Below are 19,603 nucleotides of genomic sequence, written 5' to 3'. Positions count from 1 at the left end.
CATGTATCCTGGTCAGCGAAACATGCTATTGTTAAGGGGTAACATGCTTGGAGCAGTCCAATCTGGCCCCGCGTCTTAACACTGGTGGGCCAATAAAGCCTCTTTCTGAGCAGGCGTCATATGAGACCATGGTACTATTAATGCATCAGAATACCACACAGTTCGGAGTCAAAATCATTTCATGTCCCCCCACCTGAGGCTTCATGTTGAATCTCGTGCATAATGAAGATCGGTTTTGTGTTAAAATCTTGAAAGACAAAGAATGTATAAACTCGTCACACGCCCATTGTAAATCACTCCAGTGAAAGCGTATAGGCAGCGATGCCAAAAGCTCTGTTTTGGAAAGGATTAGAGGTCCTCCCACATATACAGTACTGAACAAGCCAAAAATGCATTAGAGTACTTCAAAGAGGAATCTCTCCAAAACTCATGATTTTAAACAGATGATGTCAGTTCTGGTTGATTTGTGACCTTAATCATAGAATAATGGCACTAAGCTTCAATCTGTCCCACACACACACACACACACACACACACACACACACACACACACGTGCGCGCGCGCGCACACACACACACACAAAACACTGACTAAACAAAGTTAAAATAAACAAAATATTATGTCAGTTTCAACAGCAGGTTTGAAATGCTATTTCTTTGGTAATTCCTGAAACACCTTAACAAACGAGAATAGAAACAGTAGTACAATCTCACTTAGATATCCAAATTTTGCTCTATTTTAACTCCACAGAAAGCGTGATTGCTAAAATAAAATTCCATTAAAAGACTCAGTTATGTTAAGGGATAGAAAATTGAACATACTTGGAAGTCTGGCGTGAGTTAACGGATATTTATGCTATAAAACATAACTGTGCAAGTGTGCAAATGACATTCAAAGAAAATGACTATATTGACACAGGCATACATGTCAAAAATACACAGCGTAAGATTGATCGTGAAAACAAACAAACAAACAAAAAAGGATAACTTTACAAAGACACATCAGCCATAATACCTATGTGAACAAAAAGGATGGATTATGATGATGATGATGATGATGATTCGAGCTGGTCCACACTGGTTGCTGTTGCTCGGGCCCTAAGTTCCCTGGCCATTGTAACCCGTGGTAGGGTCTTTCCATATAGGAGCTGTTCTCTATCCTCTTGGAATCCTGCCCTGGGGCAACTCCTTACAGGGGCAGAGGTTGGGGATTTTTGTCTGTGGATGGAGGCCCTCTGGTGAGACGTGACGGTTTTACAAAGACGCCATGGCCGTTGGCACAGCGGAAGTAAACCCTACCCTGGACAGTGCCATTGTGCTTGCCTGTAAAAGATGAAATACTGAACAGTTAGCTTCATGACCATTCACTGAATATGTATGACCTCTAAAAGAAATCTGATCACGAACAGTGGCTCCAAAATCACCTCACACTATATTAACACTCTCCATTACCACTACCAATCGAGCGTTATCACTTTAAACATGGTCCACATTTATCATCACTGATATCAGTGGTGGAGCAATCCCCGCTACCATTTTTGTCCACTTACCGACAGCGAGGTCCAGTTCCACACCCACCCAGATCCCTTTGGCGAACTCCACTCCTCCGACATAGTGCACAGTGCCACTCCTCTTACCCACCCACACTTGCTCCCCAGGAGCCATCCAATCAGGTAACTGAGTTACCGGCGCGCTCTCATCTCCGCTGGAGTCCGCAGAGGGGTCCGATTCCTCTGTGCCCTCTGTCGTATGGGATGCTTCTACCTGGACACTGTCCTGCCTCTGCGTGTGTGAGGGAGACACGGGCACACTGACAGAATCTTTGCCGTTGTGAAGGTGGCACTGCTCGGGAGGTGCGGAGGCAGGTGACGTGTTGATGATGACCGCGTCTGAACGACCCTTATGTCTGGTGGATTCCTGCTCCTTCTGTCCCGGAGAAGACACCTCAGACGTCCAGCCCGCCTCAAAGCGACCAAGGTCGTCCTCTCCGATACCGTCGTCCACACCCTTAAAGTCTGTGAACTCCTGGCTGACACTGAGGATACAGGACTGGGGCAGAGAGGAGGAGGGCGGCTCCGCTGGTGGATCTGTGCAGTTCAGGAAAGTGTGAGGAGATGCAGGGATGGGCAGAGGCTGACTTACGCCCCCTGCGCCACCTAAGGCACATTTGGTTTGGAAAGACCCTCGTCCTGCGGGGCAGCTTTGTTCCTGAGGCTCTGGAGGGTCTCTGGTGCTGGTACTGAGCTGATCAGAGCTGTCGCTGCCAGAGAAGAGCACGTCTGACAGCGTGGCATTGGAGGCACTGTGAGAGAAATACCCGCTGGTGCAGCTGCTGGCCGTGGGGCTGCGAGACACTTCTTTTTCTGAGTTTCGGCCCCCTGACAACCCTCCCACACCTGATGCCAGCTCTCCGCGGGCACAAAGATTGCCCTCCTGACCTTCCAGGCTGGCATTGTACACCTCAAAGTTGGCAAAGTCCTCAGGGACGTATGGCTGGAAGCTCTGGAAGTCAAGTGACCCCAATCGACGAACGTTGGGTTGAGTCAGAGACAATCCCACTTCAGACTCCTCCTCTTCCGAATCCTGGCCAATTATCAGCGGTTCGGGTACGCAAGGAAAAATTAGAATTATTAAATGAGCTTTCACTGCTCCCTAGTGGAGAGAGCCTGAAAAGACACTATATCTAGGGAATCTCGTTCATTAAGATTAAGTTAGTGTACACAGGCTTACATCAATATAAAAATGCACAACAGGGGCAGATGATATAAAATAAAAATGTTAAATGTGAAAAATCATGCCGTGAGGTGCGGAATGAGCGAGGCGGCAGTAGCACTGGGGTGATGATGGGGCTGGTATCATGAACTGATGTCACACAATCACTTAGGAGCATCAACACGCACGAGTTTCGTGACCCAGTATCTAAAATGAAGTGAGCTGCCAGACATTTCACAGGAGCTAAGCTTGAGCTGGGATTTTTCTTTTAATCACAGAACTACTACATGAATGCTGGACCGCAGGAGGCACTTTTGCCATATCGTCATCTGACTAAACAGGTTAAGTGCAGTTGGTAACTCACGCTGTCCAGTTTTCAGGCTTGATCATTTCATCAACAGACACACAAAAATATTATGGGGGAGGGATTCTTGTACAAAAAGCCCTGATCTATGTCATAAAATGGAATATTCCCACGTCACAACCCAGACATTCCATGCCCGTGGGGTATTTGTGATAGTAGATGGAATCAAACACGAGGGGAGGAAACCTAGCCACAGTTGTTTGTGTTAAGTCGTGTGTTTATGATGTATCGTGATATTCTGTGGCAGATGTGTGTGGTGTGTCTATGTTTGTGTTGGTGAGATTTAGCAGCGCGCGCGCATGTGTGTGCGTGTGTGTGTGTATGTATATGTTTGTGGTTAAACTTACAGCAGCGTGTGGCTGTGTTAGAGTGAGTTCTGATCTGAGACTGAGGGCTCTGTTGGCGCTGCTGCTGTGGCCCTCACTTCCCGCCCTGGGCCTTGACCAGGGGCAGGCAGGGGTCCACACGCCGCTCTCCACAAACCAGCGCATGCTCTGCAACAGGGTCATCAAAGCACACTTCACACTTGCCATGCAGCATTTTACACAATAGTATTCCACACGCACACGCACACACACACACACACACAACACTGGGTCCGTAAGGTTAGAGCTGAGCAGCAGGTGACACAAGCATGCAAACATATACACATAACACGTTCACACATGCTCAGTGTCTTCACAACAGCCACAGATTCAGCCAGTTTGACACTATTTAATGAAACACTAACTTCTTATTGACCTCTTGATGATCAAGAAGTGTACAGGTCTGGCCAGAACTTTAGACTTTTAAAAGGATAGATAACGAACTGATCAATTAAAACAGGTTTATGTTCCTCTCTGAAGTCAGTGTGCAGGATGGATGCTACGTACAATTCAAAGGACCTCTACCATTTTTCTTCACTCTCTAAAATGATGTCAGTGATTTGACCTAAAGGACAATGGTCATTTTGAATTAGTGACTAAAGAACAATTAATACCGTGGTCATGTGACTGGGGGGGGGGTCATTGTTGGAGAGCATGGGGTGGAGTCAGCTCTGAGGAGAGTGAAATCACATATGAACAAAAGCTATCACGTCTCAGTTAAAGTATTCCAAAAGCATAGGCTGGGCACAGTCAAGCCAGACAATAAGCTGCTCACTACGAGATCATTTCGGAAAGATGATGAACTGTTGGTTTAATGCCTGCAGGCCCTACTGGTTTATGGGGGAGGGACTGATATTCGTAGAAACTATGGCACCGAATGATAAATGAGTGGGTGATGTTTTGCAGAGTGTGAAAATGGGGAAGTTTGTTTGAAAGCTAATGAAGGGTGAAAACTTAAATGAGAGAGAGAGAAAAAGCTCTAAGACGTGCGTTACCTCTTGGCCAAGCAGTGGCCGGGCCTCCAGGGCTTTCTTTGCTTTGTTCTCCTCCCTCACCGGCATTAGGGACTTGAGGAACTTGGGCGGCTGAGGTGACAGAGCCTTAAATGGACTGGAGTTGAAGAATGTGAGACTCTCTGGGACCAACCCTGTGGAGGGTTTGAGGTTTCACAGACTTAAAAACAGCACATACAACTGCTATGTGTGAACAACATACTGTGCTTGATATTTACACTACAAGCCTAACACATGTATGGCGTTTATATATTTGAGTATTTGTCTGTCTACAAATACATATGAAGCATTGCTGATGTGTCCCAGTAATGAAGATTTGCTGGTGTGTCCTTGATCAAGGCACTTAATCCAAGGGTTGATGCAGAGCTGTAAGACCTCTGACACAGAAAGCAATAACTGATATAATAACGGGTAAGTGACTCTATCTATGAGCCTCGACTGACAGGTGAAATGGAGTCTATGTAGGTGCTGGACGTACCATGATGCTCCTTGGTTTTACCAGGTATGTCTTTTGACAGTGGACTGCACGCAGTACCGTCCTGTAAAATGCAGTCTGTGGTGTCTTGCTGACTCTCACAGTGGCCCTGTCCAGAGACAGAACTGTCAGTTCCCCGCGGAAGCCCAAAGACACTTTAAAATGTGCTTAGCGCACTACGGATGAAATATTTTGGAAAGCCAACCTTTGCATCTTCATCCTCGCATCCTGTTTGGTCTGATTTACAGCAATACGTCTGCAATACAAAAAAACAGTGCCTAAGCCGAGGGTTAACGCACGTCACAGGTAAGCCTTCAGTTTCAGAGTCATTATGTACTGATATGTGAAGTGAATGCTGCATTAACGTTAGAGTGGGAACTCTGTGTGCGTGTGTGTGCACGCGTGTGTGTGCGCGCGCGCGCGCGTGTGTGTGATGAATGAGTAGCAGGCGAGTGACGTCTTACATGCTGGACATTGGGGGTACTCAGACTCCTCCTTATGTGTCTGCTTTTGACTGCCAGGGCCTCCTTCACTGTCACCGCCTGGATAAACAAACATAAAACATACACAGTGGCAAACCAGTCCAGGAGAAGAGGATCTGATATTAGTATACGACCTGAAGTGTGACAGAGGCGTCAAAATACTCAGTGCAGCATGTCTGCGTGAGTGTGTGCGCGTGAGTCCAGACTACCTGTCGTAGTCTCTCCAGACACAGGATGTTCTCCACCTCCAGGACTCCTCTGGTGTATTTCTCTATGTAGCTCTCCCCATCCTGCGTCTCCTCACTCTCCCCGCGCGCAGCCATCAGAGCCAGCGTCTCACGCTCCTCTGGCTCCTCTGATGCCTGTGTGTGTGTGTGTGTGTGTGTGTGTGAGACAGGGAGAGAGTAGGTAGGGTACATATTGAGAATTGAAAGGAGCAGAGAGAAAGACAAGAACAGTCAAGCACTGCTTCTTGAGAACAACAAATTGAAGAAATGCTGACGCTGGCACAACAGAACACTGAGTACCTTTGGTATGTTGGACACAATCTCATACGTGACGCCACAAGAATACAGCATATTTTTCAACGACATCCTTCTTTTCAGGCTCTGAGTAAAACTCTACAGGGAAATAATAACAGAGAAACCTTTAGCTGAAAATCAATCATTGCAGTGTGGAGAAAAGTTTATCATATTCATGTTAACATCACCATTAAGTACAACACGGAACTAGAGGGTGAATGATGTCCTATGAGCCACGAGAGAACATTTCTGAAATGCTATGGGAAATACTAAACTTCATGTGAATATGACAGTGAAGAGCGATTGTGAGTCTATGATGTGCTCTGACCTGTTTGTTGTAGATGTTGACAGCGATTCTCTTGCGGAGGACCAGCTCCATGGAGGCGGGGTGACTCAGCTGCACCGTGGCTTTGATGATCAGGTAAATGCGCTCGTTGGGTGCGGTGACGCGGTTCAGATGGACAGAGTCGTGGATGGACGAGTCCCACGAGCACACTGCAGACACCTGGAGTGAACAGATTAACAAGAATACACGCTCAAAGCCCACAGACATTCACAATACTCACACGTCATTTAATCATTTCACGGAAGCTTCATCAGTACAAAACACACAAACCTCAGTGTGCCACCAAAGTTACCAGTACTGAAATGGTTTCCAGCTTTCACACACCATGTTAAGAATGCAAAAGTTTTCCCGAGAAACAAAATGTAAAAAAAAAAAAGAAAAAAAGAAACCAAGTCCTATTTACTTAAGTGTTCAACCCCCTGAGTCAACGGTTAATAGAACTGTCTCAAATGACAATTAGCGCTCAGAGCCCTGTGAGGTCTGTCTGTGATGTGGGATGTGGGGAAGGGCTTTTGTCACACAGCTTGGATAACGATGGCGACTGGGGAAGGAAGCGGTCACACCAGAGACCAGAGACTCAAGTGGAGTTTATTACGAACACGTGTAGCGGAACAAATTCGGCAAGCAAGAGTCAATGTTTCCACTCAGCCCAAAGACATGGACAAAACATTGTTCCTTTTCTACCCTGCATAATGCATACAGAACATTCTGGCATGACCCAGACAAAGCATGTCAGGCCTCCTGTCATTTCCTTAAAGAGTTAACACTGCCCTGGCACAGGCCTCACTGATATAAGGTAAGGAATGGCCTCACCAATAAGCCTTCAGATCTCTGGTTGTATCAGGACCACAGATACACACACAGACATCTATGTAAACATGTATTTGGACCCCTGAGCCCCCTCACTGTCAATCAAGACACATAATAAATTAGGCCAGTGCCCTGCCGCCTGTACACAAAACAGAACAGTACAACAGAAAGTTGCACTGACAGAGACTTCTAATTGGCACCAGGTATATTTATAACATATGGGTCTGTTACAGGTTTGCAAATTTTGAGAATTTTTTCCTATTCTTTGTTGCTGATTAGCTCAAGATCAGGTCACTTTCACTGAAAAAAACCCAAGTCTCCAAGTCTTAAAACAGATTCTGAACAGGACACCTTAAGACCACTCAAGCTCTTTCATACTGGTATTCTGTAACTGCTTTGACTATATTGCTGGGGTTGCAGTTGTGTTGAAACTGCAAAGTATCCTGTCTACCCTTGCAAAGTATCCTGGTCCCTGCTGGTGGAGAGCACTCTCCTAGCATTTTCCTGTCTCCTTTTTGACAGCTTCATGACATACATAGTGTTAGTCATGTTGAATGTGTGCAGGGCATAGCAGTCTGCATTCAGGCCAAGAGCTTTAGTCCTTGTTTCCTCATGTGTCATGGTCTCAGAATCTCTGTCATAAGACGTTTTTTTTTTTTTTTGCTGACCTCTATAGAGTTTGTGTTCTCAAAAGCATTGGACCTTTATGCATGACACACGTATTTCCTCTGAACTCATGTCAAGTAAAGTGATGACAGGTAGACTCTCTTTTTCATGTATAACATCCCACATTAGAACATTTCCAGCATTTTAGTTTCACTCTGACAGTCTGTGTAATTTTGCATATAAAATCAAACAGAAAATGCACTGAAATGACATGTAATTTAAGATTGCAACGTGAAAAGACAGAGACACAGGAGGGGTGAAGCCTTTCAGTATATGTCCTTTGTACACCATAGCATATGGAGCATTAGCACAGTGTCTTTCACAAAGAGTAACTGATCTGACCTTACACATACCGTATAATGAAACAAAGGCAGTGGTATCAGATGGTGTGTTTTGTGGTTGTGTACCTCGTCATCGCTGTGCCTGATTATGGGCAGATAGAAGAACTGACTGCCATGCTCTTTGGGCAGAATGGAGTTCACGCCTGCAGCATGAGGCCCCGTCAGCTGCTCGTTCACCGTCAGATTATCCGCTACGCATGAGAGAAATCAGGATTAATGGTTTGTCCTAAACTGACTTTCAGGTGATCTAGATTCAGAGCTTTAGTAATGAAGCTATTGGTACATTACTGATATTAATGATGATAATTCATAAAACATTTTATAAATATTGATATTAACAAATGAACATTAATTTAGCAAAATGTACGCACGATATTTGTAAACACATTTCATTTATCTCGAATACAATTTCAATACTATTAGGTGAAATGACTGACATCAATGTCAAAGTTATAATGCAATTGACAAATTACATATAACCAGAAAAGCAGCAGTGGAGGCTATCTGGACATGATGTAATTATGGTGCCATTTACTGTAAACAGAAAACAACATTCACCATTAAGGTCCAGGAACAGCACCGGGATGTGAGCCTCCATGCCAGGAGAGGGCGTCCTAGAGCAAAACATTAAGAGGTAAATCACAGAGGAGTGGAGGAAAGTAAAAGGGAAGGAGTGAGAGAGCCTGTGGAGCATAAGATCACTGTTTGAATAAGGCAGCATGCGAGAGGTACACGGCCTCTGAACGTTTCTATAGATGACACATGTGTTAGTCATCAGCATGCTCTGACTCAGTCAGAGCTAGCAGGTGTTAACTGGTCAGTTATAATGTGTCAGGTCAATAAAGGGGAAGTCTAAGTTGCTCTCACCACTGCGCAGGCGCTCCGGGTATTCCGCTGCCAGGAGCAGGCACCAGCACAGCATTCCTCTCCTCTGTCAGACCCACCCACTGCTCCACCAGCCGAGCCTCCCTCTCCATATCCTCCTCTGACTTCTCTGCACGGGAGAAAGACAAGCAAAACATAAGTATACAAATATTATTGAAGTATACTATATTTCAAAGAACAAACTACACTAACAAGTTACATCCACATGTATATGCAGCTGACATAGAGAACTTTAATGATATTCCAAAGCTATTACTTCTGAAGCACCAAGACAGGCCTATGGGTGTAATCCATGTAATCTTAAGGTCCACCATACATATCTCTCACTGCCCATTGACCGGTCTGTGAGCAAGGCCTCACCTGATTTGTTTATGATCTTTTTGATCTGCTCATCAAGATACTCTTTGCGTTTAATGAGAGCTTCAGACCAGCGCTCTCTCACACAGTTCAAATCCTCCTCCTGTTAAAACAGATCATGACACAAGGTTTAGAGTGTCCAAGCAGAGCTGTGTCGGACAATTTGTGTCAGTGAAAGCAAAGGGACGATCCAAAGTATCAAGGGGTGATACTTCAACAGGAAATAGGGATTTGGCATCTTAAAAATCCAGGCGCAAGCAAAATAAAAAGCTAAAATTGGAGTAGAGTGCATAGAAAGACCGAATTTTTTTTTTTGTGTACCCACAGGCTTTACGATGAAGCAATTATGCATTAATTAACTGCCCAACAATACCGAGCCTAAAATGATTTTATAAAGAGTTTACCCACAAATAGCACTCACACATTCCAATACATACTCACTGAGCTACTCAGACTCCTAACAGAACCACAGCAAAAAGTAACTCCAGCTTTTTGTATGCAGTTTTCAAACTACCCCATTCAGCTTTTTAATGTCTGATTTGTTTTGCCACTAAAAAGACACTTCTCCATGCAAAGTAACTCATGCAGACATGCACTGATCATGTGACTGGGTGAGATATGTTTTGTCTGCGGTGCAGTTCCTCACAGACAGGAAGCAGTCAGCAGTGCGTTAGTGCAGGAATCCTGGGATTACTGAGGGGTTTGGGACTAAGGGGGGGTAAGGACCATAGGGCCTCCATTTGATGCTCAGTCACCTTTTTCTGTTTCAATCACTAATTATTAGGATGACCATCATCACCTCATGCTGTGAGTGTCCTCTTTCAAAATGTGTGACGTGAAGGTAAATAAATATCACCTAATCTCAGTACAGTACACAGCGATCATGAAAGACTTGGTCACTCAGTTTTTTCAGTAATTCATCACACTGGCTGATATTTAGATGAATCTATATAACAAACCGGTATTGAAAAGAACAACTTAAAAGCACAAGAGAGCTGAATTTTAGCTGGAGTAAATGTCAAACTACTCTACTAATTCTTCTTTTCTAACAGTATTTTTGGGGGGCGGGCCAGGCCAGAGACGAAGCTCTACATGGGTTTTATTAATCTACTCTGCAGGCTCCTCCCCGCATCTGCCCTCTGCTGCATTGCATTGAGTGGCGCCCTCTGTCTGTAAGCACATAAATTAGCATCACATTCTCATCATGCCCGTTTGATTGTGAGCAGCGGAGGCATCAGCACGCAGACAAAGAGTACCTGATAACTATCCATATCGTCCTCCTCCTCCTTCTGGCAGAAGAGAACACACTCTGTCACACACACTGACAGCACCGTGAACAACTCCGGGCACAAGCCAGCCCAGGCACATGTCTCTATGTGTCTCTACATATTTAAATAGTGCACCGGGTAACTGAAGGTCGAAGGATTGATTAGAATATGAATCTAACTGATGAAGATCTAAATGAGATAGATGAAAAAGGTTGAGACGAGAAGACCTGTAAACTGTCATTTACTGATAATATATTAAAAAAAACAGAAGCATGTGAGAGAGAATCATCTTCTCATATTCATGGACAGACAAATGAAAGCTGAAGCTAAAAAGACCATTCAGTCTTTATTTGGAGCTCCTCAATTTTATTGATATTTAACTGGAATAAAACTGATGCTTACTTTAACCTTTGATGCTATCTGGACTAGTAAAACATCAGCATCCATGTATGGCCTACATTAACTCTACACTTTTAGCTGTGTATGTGCGCATGTGTGTTTTTGTGCATGTGTGTGTTGTGTCTGTTGTGTGCGTGTCCTGCTGTAAATTGTGGTTAGCACAAACCTGGTAGCTGTCCAGGGGTCTCTGTAGCTTGGTAGAGCGGGCAGACACACAACCAATGGACACAGACAGAATGGCCTCCACCAGTAGAGGCAGAGTTCCAGACTGCTGCACTGGATTAACCCACACCTGGAGTCTCCGGGAGTGACCCTGGACATCAGCACAAACACACACACACACACAGACACACACTCACAGTGAGCAACCAACAGGTAAGGCGACATGAATAATACACACACAAGTGTAGTGTACACAGATGGCCACCAGACCTGCCTGCCTGCCAGACAGACAGACAGACTCACACACAGACAGACAGACACAAACACAGAGACAGAGACAGTGTGCGAATGTGTTTCTGACCTGACGTAGCTGGAACACTCCCCCAGTGCTGACGTCTTTACTTGGGTGCAGCTCTACAGCGGAGTACTCCCCCTGCTCATTCAGCTCCTGTATGGATGCCCACAGCTCGATCCGGCGAGACACCTCGCTCCACCTTCACACACACACACACACACACACACACACACAAACACACACACACACACACACACACACACACACAAACACACACACACACACACACACACACACACACACACACACACACACATTGGGCAAAGGTAAGAAATATAACCAAATGTAAATGTGCGTTTTTAAGTGTAAAAAGTGAACTTTAATAATATTCGTGCAGTGAAAATTGCATTACACTGACTCAAATAAAGTTCGACGGGGGTGATCTTTATATACACGACATAAGGATCATATAGATATACTAAACAAATCTGTGATACGGCGTGTACATGTGTTTGTATCTACCGGTCTCGGAGAGTCCGCGTCTTGGCCTGCAGTGAGTCCAGCTCCCACAGTGAGCGTCCATTGCCAGCACAGCGGTGTCCCCATACCTCGATAGCCAGAGCTCCGTCAGAGATGAACTCCAGAAACTCCTCTGTCACATGCACCACGTAATCCTACAGCAGTGGAGCAGGTCACATGAGAACAGCTCACTAACTTCTGACAAATCAACATAAGCACTGAATTGTGAGGTAAACTGAAGCATCATTTAACCAAACTCATTTGAAATTAAATTGATCTGAACTTGCTCTGCTGTCCCTAGCTGTCTGTGGAGTCACTTAGGTGAATCAGCGTTTCTTGTGTTGTTGTTGAATCTCCTTGTTTTGCTGACACAAAGAATATTTCCTAACCGTGTAATGATCAATACAGCAGCATGTTCTTACCCTGCAGTGGTCAAAGCGTACAGTGAAATGGGCCTCTGGGGTCTGAATCGAGGGCGTGTCAGGGCTGACCATGGGTGGAGCCACCGTAGGCTCCGCCTGCTCCCAGAAGGTGTACTGACAGAAGACGAAATTGGACAGATTTAGAGGCAGACCTGTTGCCTCTTTTATCCGAACCTGGAAGCACAGAGAGTGAGGCAGAACCAGTTAGTCGAGTCTAAGAAAAGCCATGTACACGTTTTAAAATGCCCCATAAATCATTAGAATACCAGAATAAACCTGCTCTCAATAAAAGATTTGTTCATTAAGTGTAGATAACTTCGAAACAAAAAACAATTTGAATACAACACCAAAAAGGTCTTGTGTAGAACATGCATCATTATTTTGGTATTGGGTGATCATTACTACAACATAATGTTGCTGGAGAGCTGGAGAGGTGCCAGTACCCTGCAGGTGAGTTTCTTGGCCATGTGTACTATTTCTCCATGGGTGTCCATAACCTCATAGCTGCTGCTCTCGCTCGAGTTTTCCGACGAGTCGTCTCCTCCAGCCAGACGCTCGGGCACTGCCCCGCAAACACGCGTCAGCTCAACGTGCAGCCTCCCTGCAACCTGAGAAATCACACACACACACACACACACAACAAAATATTAAGGCATGAACTCAAACAATGCTAACTTGCTCTACAGAGCCACTGATCACCGAGTAGGGCTGTGTGTGTATACCTCTCCTTGCTGACTGATGATGGGAACGGCATATTGAAGTTTGATGTCATGAAAGAGGCATTCCAGGAACACATTGGCCACGCCAATGAGGTTGTGATTCTCTTGTGCCTCATAGAATGGGTCACTGTGCTTGTTATGGAACCTGTTATACTGTAAAAAAAACAAAACAAAGAAAAAGACAATGTAATAACCAAATCTCCATGTTTGGAACCAGAAAAATCTACATTTACGTTACATTTATTCATTTAGCAGATGAAGTTATTCAAAGCGACTTCGAAGACAGGCAGAATACAAGCTAAGTCTGTAGACATTAAGGAGCTGTCTGTGTCATAAGTGTCACCACTAAGTTCAGTATTAAAATGTAGAAGAGGGAACATAACTTTGCTATTAAAAATAGTGCAAAGAAATGTCCTGAAATATGCTGTACCAACTACGGCATAGTCTTCACCACCTTACTTGAAGCAGAACTTTCATATCATCCTATGTGGACACAGAGAAGCTCTTACCATTTCCTGTGTGCCTTCCTTCCAGTCTCTGTAGTGGTCTCTCATGTCCACCAGTTTGTTCTCCAGCTTCTCAATGGTCCACACCTGTGTCCCCTTTCCCTTACGCCTTGCCTGGATGGCTGGTTCACTCACGATGGCTCCTCGCTGGATGATAAAAAAATACAACAAATCCAGCAGATTTAACCTACTAGATGTTTTTTTTTTTTTTAAACTTAGCGTCCTGTAGGGTCATCAGAGGGCACGACCTGTGTGTGTGCCAGTGCGAGTGTGTGCGAGAGCGTGTGTGTACGCACGGGTATGAGAGCTCACCTTTCGGTTGGCACTGAGGTTGGCAGCGGGGATCTGCAAGGTGACCTGGTAGTCTGTGAGTTTGTTCATCTCCTCAGCCAGGAAGTTGGCCTCTCGCACTAGGGTGTTGGCTTTGACTACCTGCTCCCTCAGTCGAGACAGGCTCTGGCGGAATAGCTCGTCCCTGCCACAAAGAGCACATTCACTCTGCAGCTGAACACAGCACACCCGCTGAGACTCAGCGCTCCACAGCCTCACAGATTGAACTTACAGTATCATAACTTATAATAACAACACACGGGCAAAACACGAATAGCTTAAATAGACGAGTTTAAGCGTGTGTGTACGTCAAAGCGATAATGGATACGGAACGAATGAAGTTTCTCACCTCTCCTCTGTCCACAGGCGCAGTTTGCTGTGTGCGGTGTGTGTGGGGAATGACAGGCGGTCGCTGTTACTGCGGTGATGGTGGGACGTCCTGTCAGGAGACAGCTGTTGCCGTAGCGACTCCAGTTCCCGCTCGTACATGATGCGCTGCTCCTCCAGTGCGGTGCGCTTCTCCTCCAGGTACTGCTTCTCCAAAACCTGCACCACGTTCTGCATGGGATCTACAGCACAGCCGGGAACACAGCGTTCACTTAATCTCTCCGTGTTAAAGGACAGTTCACCCCAGCGATGTTGCCAAAAGCATCTATAAGCGCTGTGCATAAGTCTTACTGATGACGATGGACAGCAAGGTCATTCATATTATTCCATTTCATGATAATTGACTTACGTAATGTCATAATGCGTCAAAACTTGCTGTCATCAGAATGCATACATGATACACTATGGCATGGTATATATGACACTCCAAGCGCAAAAACAAGAGGCCATGTCATAACATCTGGATAACACAGTCACTTATTTTTAATGTAGCACTAAAAGGGGTTTGTATATGTGTACGGCCATATAAAATGTGACAGAGTGACTTGTGGTGAGTGTTGTAATATTGTAAAGTGGTAGCAGGACTGTGAGAGGCTTTGGCCGAGTCACTCCAGAACAGACGCAGCACTGGAGGCTGTCCCACAAAACATCAGGGACTGATCAGTATTTTAGAGTCAGAGGGGTTAAACATGAACTGCCGCAGCGGGGATGTGACATAATCTCTGTGTCATGCAGAAGACAGAGCCCATGACGAAACTGTAGTCAGATCCAGCCAGGCTTTGCTTAGTTTGGGTGTGGTAAAGTGGTTTGTGTTAGGCTGCTCTGAGAACAGTTGGAAGCAGTTATGCTGTACCATTACTCCCTAGTGTTTTCATCATGACCTCCATCTGAGCAAACTCGTAGCTGTAGTCTTGTTCAGACGAGGCTTCGCTGGCTGTCTCCACATCAGGCTCCACAAAGCTCTCACGTGGAGACCCTCTCTCCAGCTCCTTCAAGCGGTCCCGCCGCTTCCGCTTAGGCAGGTTGATCCTTCAGAAAACAAAAAAATAAAAGAATTAACTTAGAAAAAGCATGTAGCATCGTTACAAAGACTTTACATAGCTTTACAAAACAAAAGGGAGTTTGAGACATTCGAGAATTAAAACCCTACCTGAAAAAGTGGTTGTTTCCCCACAAGATGCGGTCTCCATGCCAAAGATGGACCATGGAGGAAATCATGGTGCCGTTTACACAGGTTCTATGGATGCAAAAGGCAAACTAAAGTCAAAGGAAAACTACAAACTGCATCTGGAAAAGTTTAACAGTCTGTTTTCTTTCTACTTTACCACAATGTCTAATGTTGGACATTGTTTTGCCAAATGCGTGTATGTGTGTGTGTGTGTGTACATGTTCGTAAGATATATAAAAGACTGTCCTCACAACCTGTTATTGCTTTTACTTTCATCCAAAACAACAACAACAACAACAACAACAAAACCTAATGGGGAAGGCCAGTTAATTCTGTGTGTTGAGTGGTGTGGTGTTGTGACCTGGCATTCTCCATGGGCGTGAGTGTGATGTCTCCGTCAGAGGCAATCTCCAGCACGCAATGCTCTGGCTGAATGCCTATGCCAAAGAGCTGGATGTCCTGGGAGGTATCAGCCCCCACACGCGTATGCTCCTGAACAAAAACATGACAATCATTAGTCAACGCTCTGCGCGAGCAGACGAATGCTAAATCCACTATGTCATTAACCGTCATTTACTGAGCAATCTGATCCTTGCTGGGATAACAAGAAAGGCAATTTTCCACACACATCTCCGTAAAGTGGCAGCACGATAAGAGGGGTTTGTTTATAAACTGATGACAGTAATAGGAGAGCCGGGGAAAAACAGAAACAAACACATCAAACACGGCGGTGAAGACGGCTGCGGCTTTTTCCCTACGAGTGGGTGCAGTTAAACAAACATCCCTTTTCTAAGGGGATGTGCATGCTTGCAGCTGCATTGCTCCTTCACATCAACATGGTAATTCCACATTTGTATGCCAAGCTGGCTGGCGGTGACAGACAAAGACCTGTTGTTCCATGTGCACTGGAGGCTTGGCTGATGTTTCACATGCCTCACCCTGCACCAGAGACAGTCCTGGGGCCAGCAGCAGCCTCCCACATTCACCCCCTTCCATTACATCATTACATACACCACTCATTTTCACAGCATTATGACAACAATGTTATTATACCATTAAATCATCATATAGGATTAAATGAATAGTGTATGTGCTCATAATACTTTTAGTGCATGGACACTAGAGTCTGCGGAGGAAAACGTCTGAGGCTAAGCAGTCTGTCTCTGACGAGGTTTAAAAAGATCATTACAAGATTTGGTGCCAATCTACAAATTCAAGAGAAAACATTTTCCTCAACAGGTTTTTACACAATGGTGGAAAGACTCTGGTTTGTCAAGGGCCCGATTTTGATTTAGAACATGCAGGACATGTGAATTCTGCGCGTGCACCAGTATCTTAAGCTACTAATGAACAGTCAAGGAGATGGTAAACAGTCTTTTGTTTTGCATCTTGCTTTTAAATGAGGCATACCCTGAGGAAGACAGCAGGAGAGCCGGAGTTTTGGGTGTAAATGCCCAGAGCAAATTAAGAAATGCCGCACTTGCTGAAACTTGAATGTATTATTTTAAGATTATCATTTCACTGCATTCACTTTTTTAAGTCGCAGTGAATAAGAACATCCGCCAAATGAATTCAAGTAAATGTTTACGTAAACAAACTCACAAAAGACTTGGGTGCTAAAGCAACAATAAGAGACTAAGATTAAAGAAGCCACTCATTCTAAAGCTGACATCAGAATGTAGGCAAGACAGATCATTTTTTAATACTTTGTTTGAACTGCCCTGTATGAAAGATGGCACAGCAGCATCAATCATCCTGACATGTATGAACAGTTCAAACTCTAAGCCTAACACCGGAGGGCTGTACTACAAAGCGAGGTAACCGGCTTATCCAGGTAACTTCTGGTTAAGTTAACTCAGAGTAAGTAGTAAACCTCCTAATAGAAGGGCCTTATGGCTTTGTTTTGCTAGGGGGAATGAAGCCATAAAGCTCTTCTATTAGGAGGTTTACTTCTTATGCCAGTTACCTTGCTTCGTAGTACAGCCCTCTGCAGTCTCCAAATCACCATTCCATACAAACTTAACTCAATGTTCAACTACTCTGGGGGCAAACTGGGTATCACACAAGGGAGTCTATGCTTTATGAGACCATTACTGATACAACATTCATTACTACTATCAGATTTGATAGAAACATATCATTACGGAAAACGTTTTTGTTAAAGATAAGGCAGATGAGTTGTCAATGTAGTGATGCTGGTAACTTGTGGATGTGAATGAAAATGTACCTTTAGGTAATAGACTAGGAGCTCATTAAGGGCAGGGTCAGCATTCAAGTTGACCAAGAAGCACTTATCCTCTCCAACTTTGATCCCTGAGGACTCCAGGGAGATACCCATACTCTCCAACTGTTTCTGACGCTCCTGTAGACATACACACACACAAAATCTGTATTCAAACTCAGATCTTTATTCTATCTGTCAAAGGCATTTCCTAACTACAGATGTCAACAGTCATACACAACAGACTATCTGTAGTTGTAGTATTTTATGATTTTTGTCAGATATGACACATGGGAAAAACAAACTAAACAAGCTATGGACGCATGTATGTCCACGTGATACTGTGGTGACAGTGTCTGAAACACACGACATGGTGAGGAGGTGCAGCGTGTGTATAGCGTACCTGTGCAATCTCCTCTGTCTTCCTGAGTTTCTCCTCCCAGGTGACAGTCATCTCTTGAATGAGTTTCTCTGACTCCTCCAGCTTCTCCTTCAGCTCAGGAGCCTTCAGAGACTAAGACACAGCCCCCAACAGCACAGTCACTCATGTCTCAAGTCTCACATGTCTCCTCATCATAATCATAGCAATGATCATAAACTCAGGGCTCCTCCATCTTCAAACGTCCAACTGTCGACTTTCACAAAACTTATGAACGGGGAAGCAAATGCCCACACTTCGGCCCATCGTGAGATGCTGCACTGTAGTTTGATTACTGAGTAACTCCTGTCTGAACAGAATTGCTCACATGTACCCACTATGTTTAGTCCTCCCTACTATGTGTGTGTGTGTTTCTTGTCTGCTCACCTCTGCTTGTGAGAGTTGCACCTTCAGTTTCTCCACCTCCTCTCGTAGTTCACGGATGATGCGAGCGTTGGGGTCCTCGTTGACCACGGCGTGATTGACGATCCTCTTAGCTCGGTCAGCGTAACGCAGTGTTGATAAGGTCTCCTCGTAGTTATCTGCTGCCGGACTGACGGTGGCGATCATGGCCGTCTTACTGTTACCCCCTAGATTGTCCTGTTTTATTGACAGACATGCGCAGGGACAAACGAGACAAACAAACAGCTTTTCAAACAAATCTTTGATATTTTATGGTACATCACTCTGATTCAGTAATTCCTCATCCAGTGATGCAGAGAAAGTCACACTCACTTTGAGTAGCCATGTGAGTACAGAGTCTCTGTAAGGCACAAACTTGGCCTTCCCCTTCCCCGCTGACTGATCGGCCAGCGCTGAGATCACACAGCCAAGCGTAGTCAAAGACCTGCGGGGACCACATCAGTATAAACACTTTTGCTTTCCCCATGCACAGACATCAAATGCATGTAAATGCAGGCTATATACACACGACGCATGTGCAGAACTACACAGCTGAGGTGAGAGCAGAAACCCAAAAGCTTGACGGAAACACTGTGAACATTTTGAGAGAAATAGGAGACAGAAATAACAGACTCAGACCCAAAACTCACTTGTTGATGTTGCTGCCCTCTTTTAGCCTCTCTCCAGCTGCTCCAGTCTTGGATACACGCTCGCTGCCGGCCAGATCCACCAGACTTATCTTACTCACCTTCTCACCTGAGTTCTGCATTCAATCAGACACACACACACACACACACACAGAGGGACCAGAGGAAACACAAATTTATCCTAATATCATGAAAACATTCAGTCTTATTCACTTCTCAAAGCCTCTACTGTATTTTGAGTCTGAGTGAGGATCCTTTTATTCAATGCAATTGAAACAAATGTTCTGATTTATATCACATATCTTACAAACAGTGTGTCATAAACTTGATCTTCCAACAAACCCGCCGACCCAAGACTGCTTCATCTCATGGTCAAGAACTGGATAAGTTTAACATAACAACA

General features: G+C 44.8%; 1 protein-coding gene across 2 annotated transcripts in view; it reads right to left on the bottom strand.

The window, feature by feature from the left end:
- Positions 1-572: 572 nt before the first annotated feature.
- Positions 573-19,603, bottom strand: part of kif13a (kinesin family member 13A) — a 38,554-nt gene continuing 19,523 nt past the window's right edge. The window contains exons 9-41 of one of the 2 annotated variants that reach the window (XM_030781070.1): positions 19,204-19,316; positions 18,887-18,998; positions 18,539-18,751; positions 18,137-18,247; positions 17,740-17,874; positions 15,874-16,004; positions 15,495-15,581; positions 15,198-15,373; positions 14,307-14,526; positions 13,940-14,102; positions 13,631-13,774; positions 13,125-13,274; positions 12,846-13,010; positions 12,403-12,576; positions 11,984-12,135; positions 11,528-11,660; positions 11,171-11,317; positions 10,594-10,626; positions 9,341-9,440; positions 8,963-9,089; positions 8,654-8,709; positions 8,162-8,286; positions 6,261-6,437; positions 5,939-6,031; positions 5,621-5,773; positions 5,394-5,471; positions 5,135-5,185; positions 4,954-5,038; positions 4,437-4,588; positions 3,465-3,570; positions 2,799-2,849; positions 1,551-2,591; positions 573-1,323 (exon numbers count right to left, since the gene is read on the bottom strand). In XM_030781070.1, the coding sequence (XP_030636930.1) occupies positions 1,190-1,323; positions 1,551-2,591; positions 2,799-2,849; positions 3,465-3,570; positions 4,437-4,588; positions 4,954-5,038; positions 5,135-5,185; positions 5,394-5,471; positions 5,621-5,773; positions 5,939-6,031; positions 6,261-6,437; positions 8,162-8,286; positions 8,654-8,709; positions 8,963-9,089; positions 9,341-9,440; positions 10,594-10,626; positions 11,171-11,317; positions 11,528-11,660; positions 11,984-12,135; positions 12,403-12,576; positions 12,846-13,010; positions 13,125-13,274; positions 13,631-13,774; positions 13,940-14,102; positions 14,307-14,526; positions 15,198-15,373; positions 15,495-15,581; positions 15,874-16,004; positions 17,740-17,874; positions 18,137-18,247; positions 18,539-18,751; positions 18,887-18,998; positions 19,204-19,316 (5,088 nt within the window). In that variant the 3' untranslated portion in view covers positions 573-1,189. Of the gene's footprint in view, positions 1,324-1,550; positions 2,592-2,798; positions 2,850-3,423; positions 3,571-4,436; positions 4,589-4,932; positions 5,039-5,134; positions 5,186-5,393; positions 5,472-5,620; positions 5,774-5,938; positions 6,032-6,260; positions 6,438-8,161; positions 8,287-8,653; positions 8,710-8,962; positions 9,090-9,340; positions 9,441-10,593; positions 10,627-11,170; positions 11,318-11,527; positions 11,661-11,983; positions 12,136-12,402; positions 12,577-12,845; positions 13,011-13,124; positions 13,275-13,630; positions 13,775-13,939; positions 14,103-14,306; positions 14,527-15,197; positions 15,374-15,494; positions 15,582-15,873; positions 16,005-17,739; positions 17,875-18,136; positions 18,248-18,538; positions 18,752-18,886; positions 18,999-19,203; positions 19,317-19,603 lie in introns of both variants that reach the window. The other variant, XM_030781068.1, reaches the window with a different exon arrangement.

Source organism: Chanos chanos, chromosome 8 (assembly GCF_902362185.1).
Source record: "Chanos chanos chromosome 8, fChaCha1.1, whole genome shotgun sequence".
NCBI classification, from domain to species: domain Eukaryota; kingdom Metazoa; phylum Chordata; class Actinopteri; order Gonorynchiformes; family Chanidae; genus Chanos; species Chanos chanos.
This window is presented reverse-complemented; position numbering and strand designations above follow the sequence as displayed.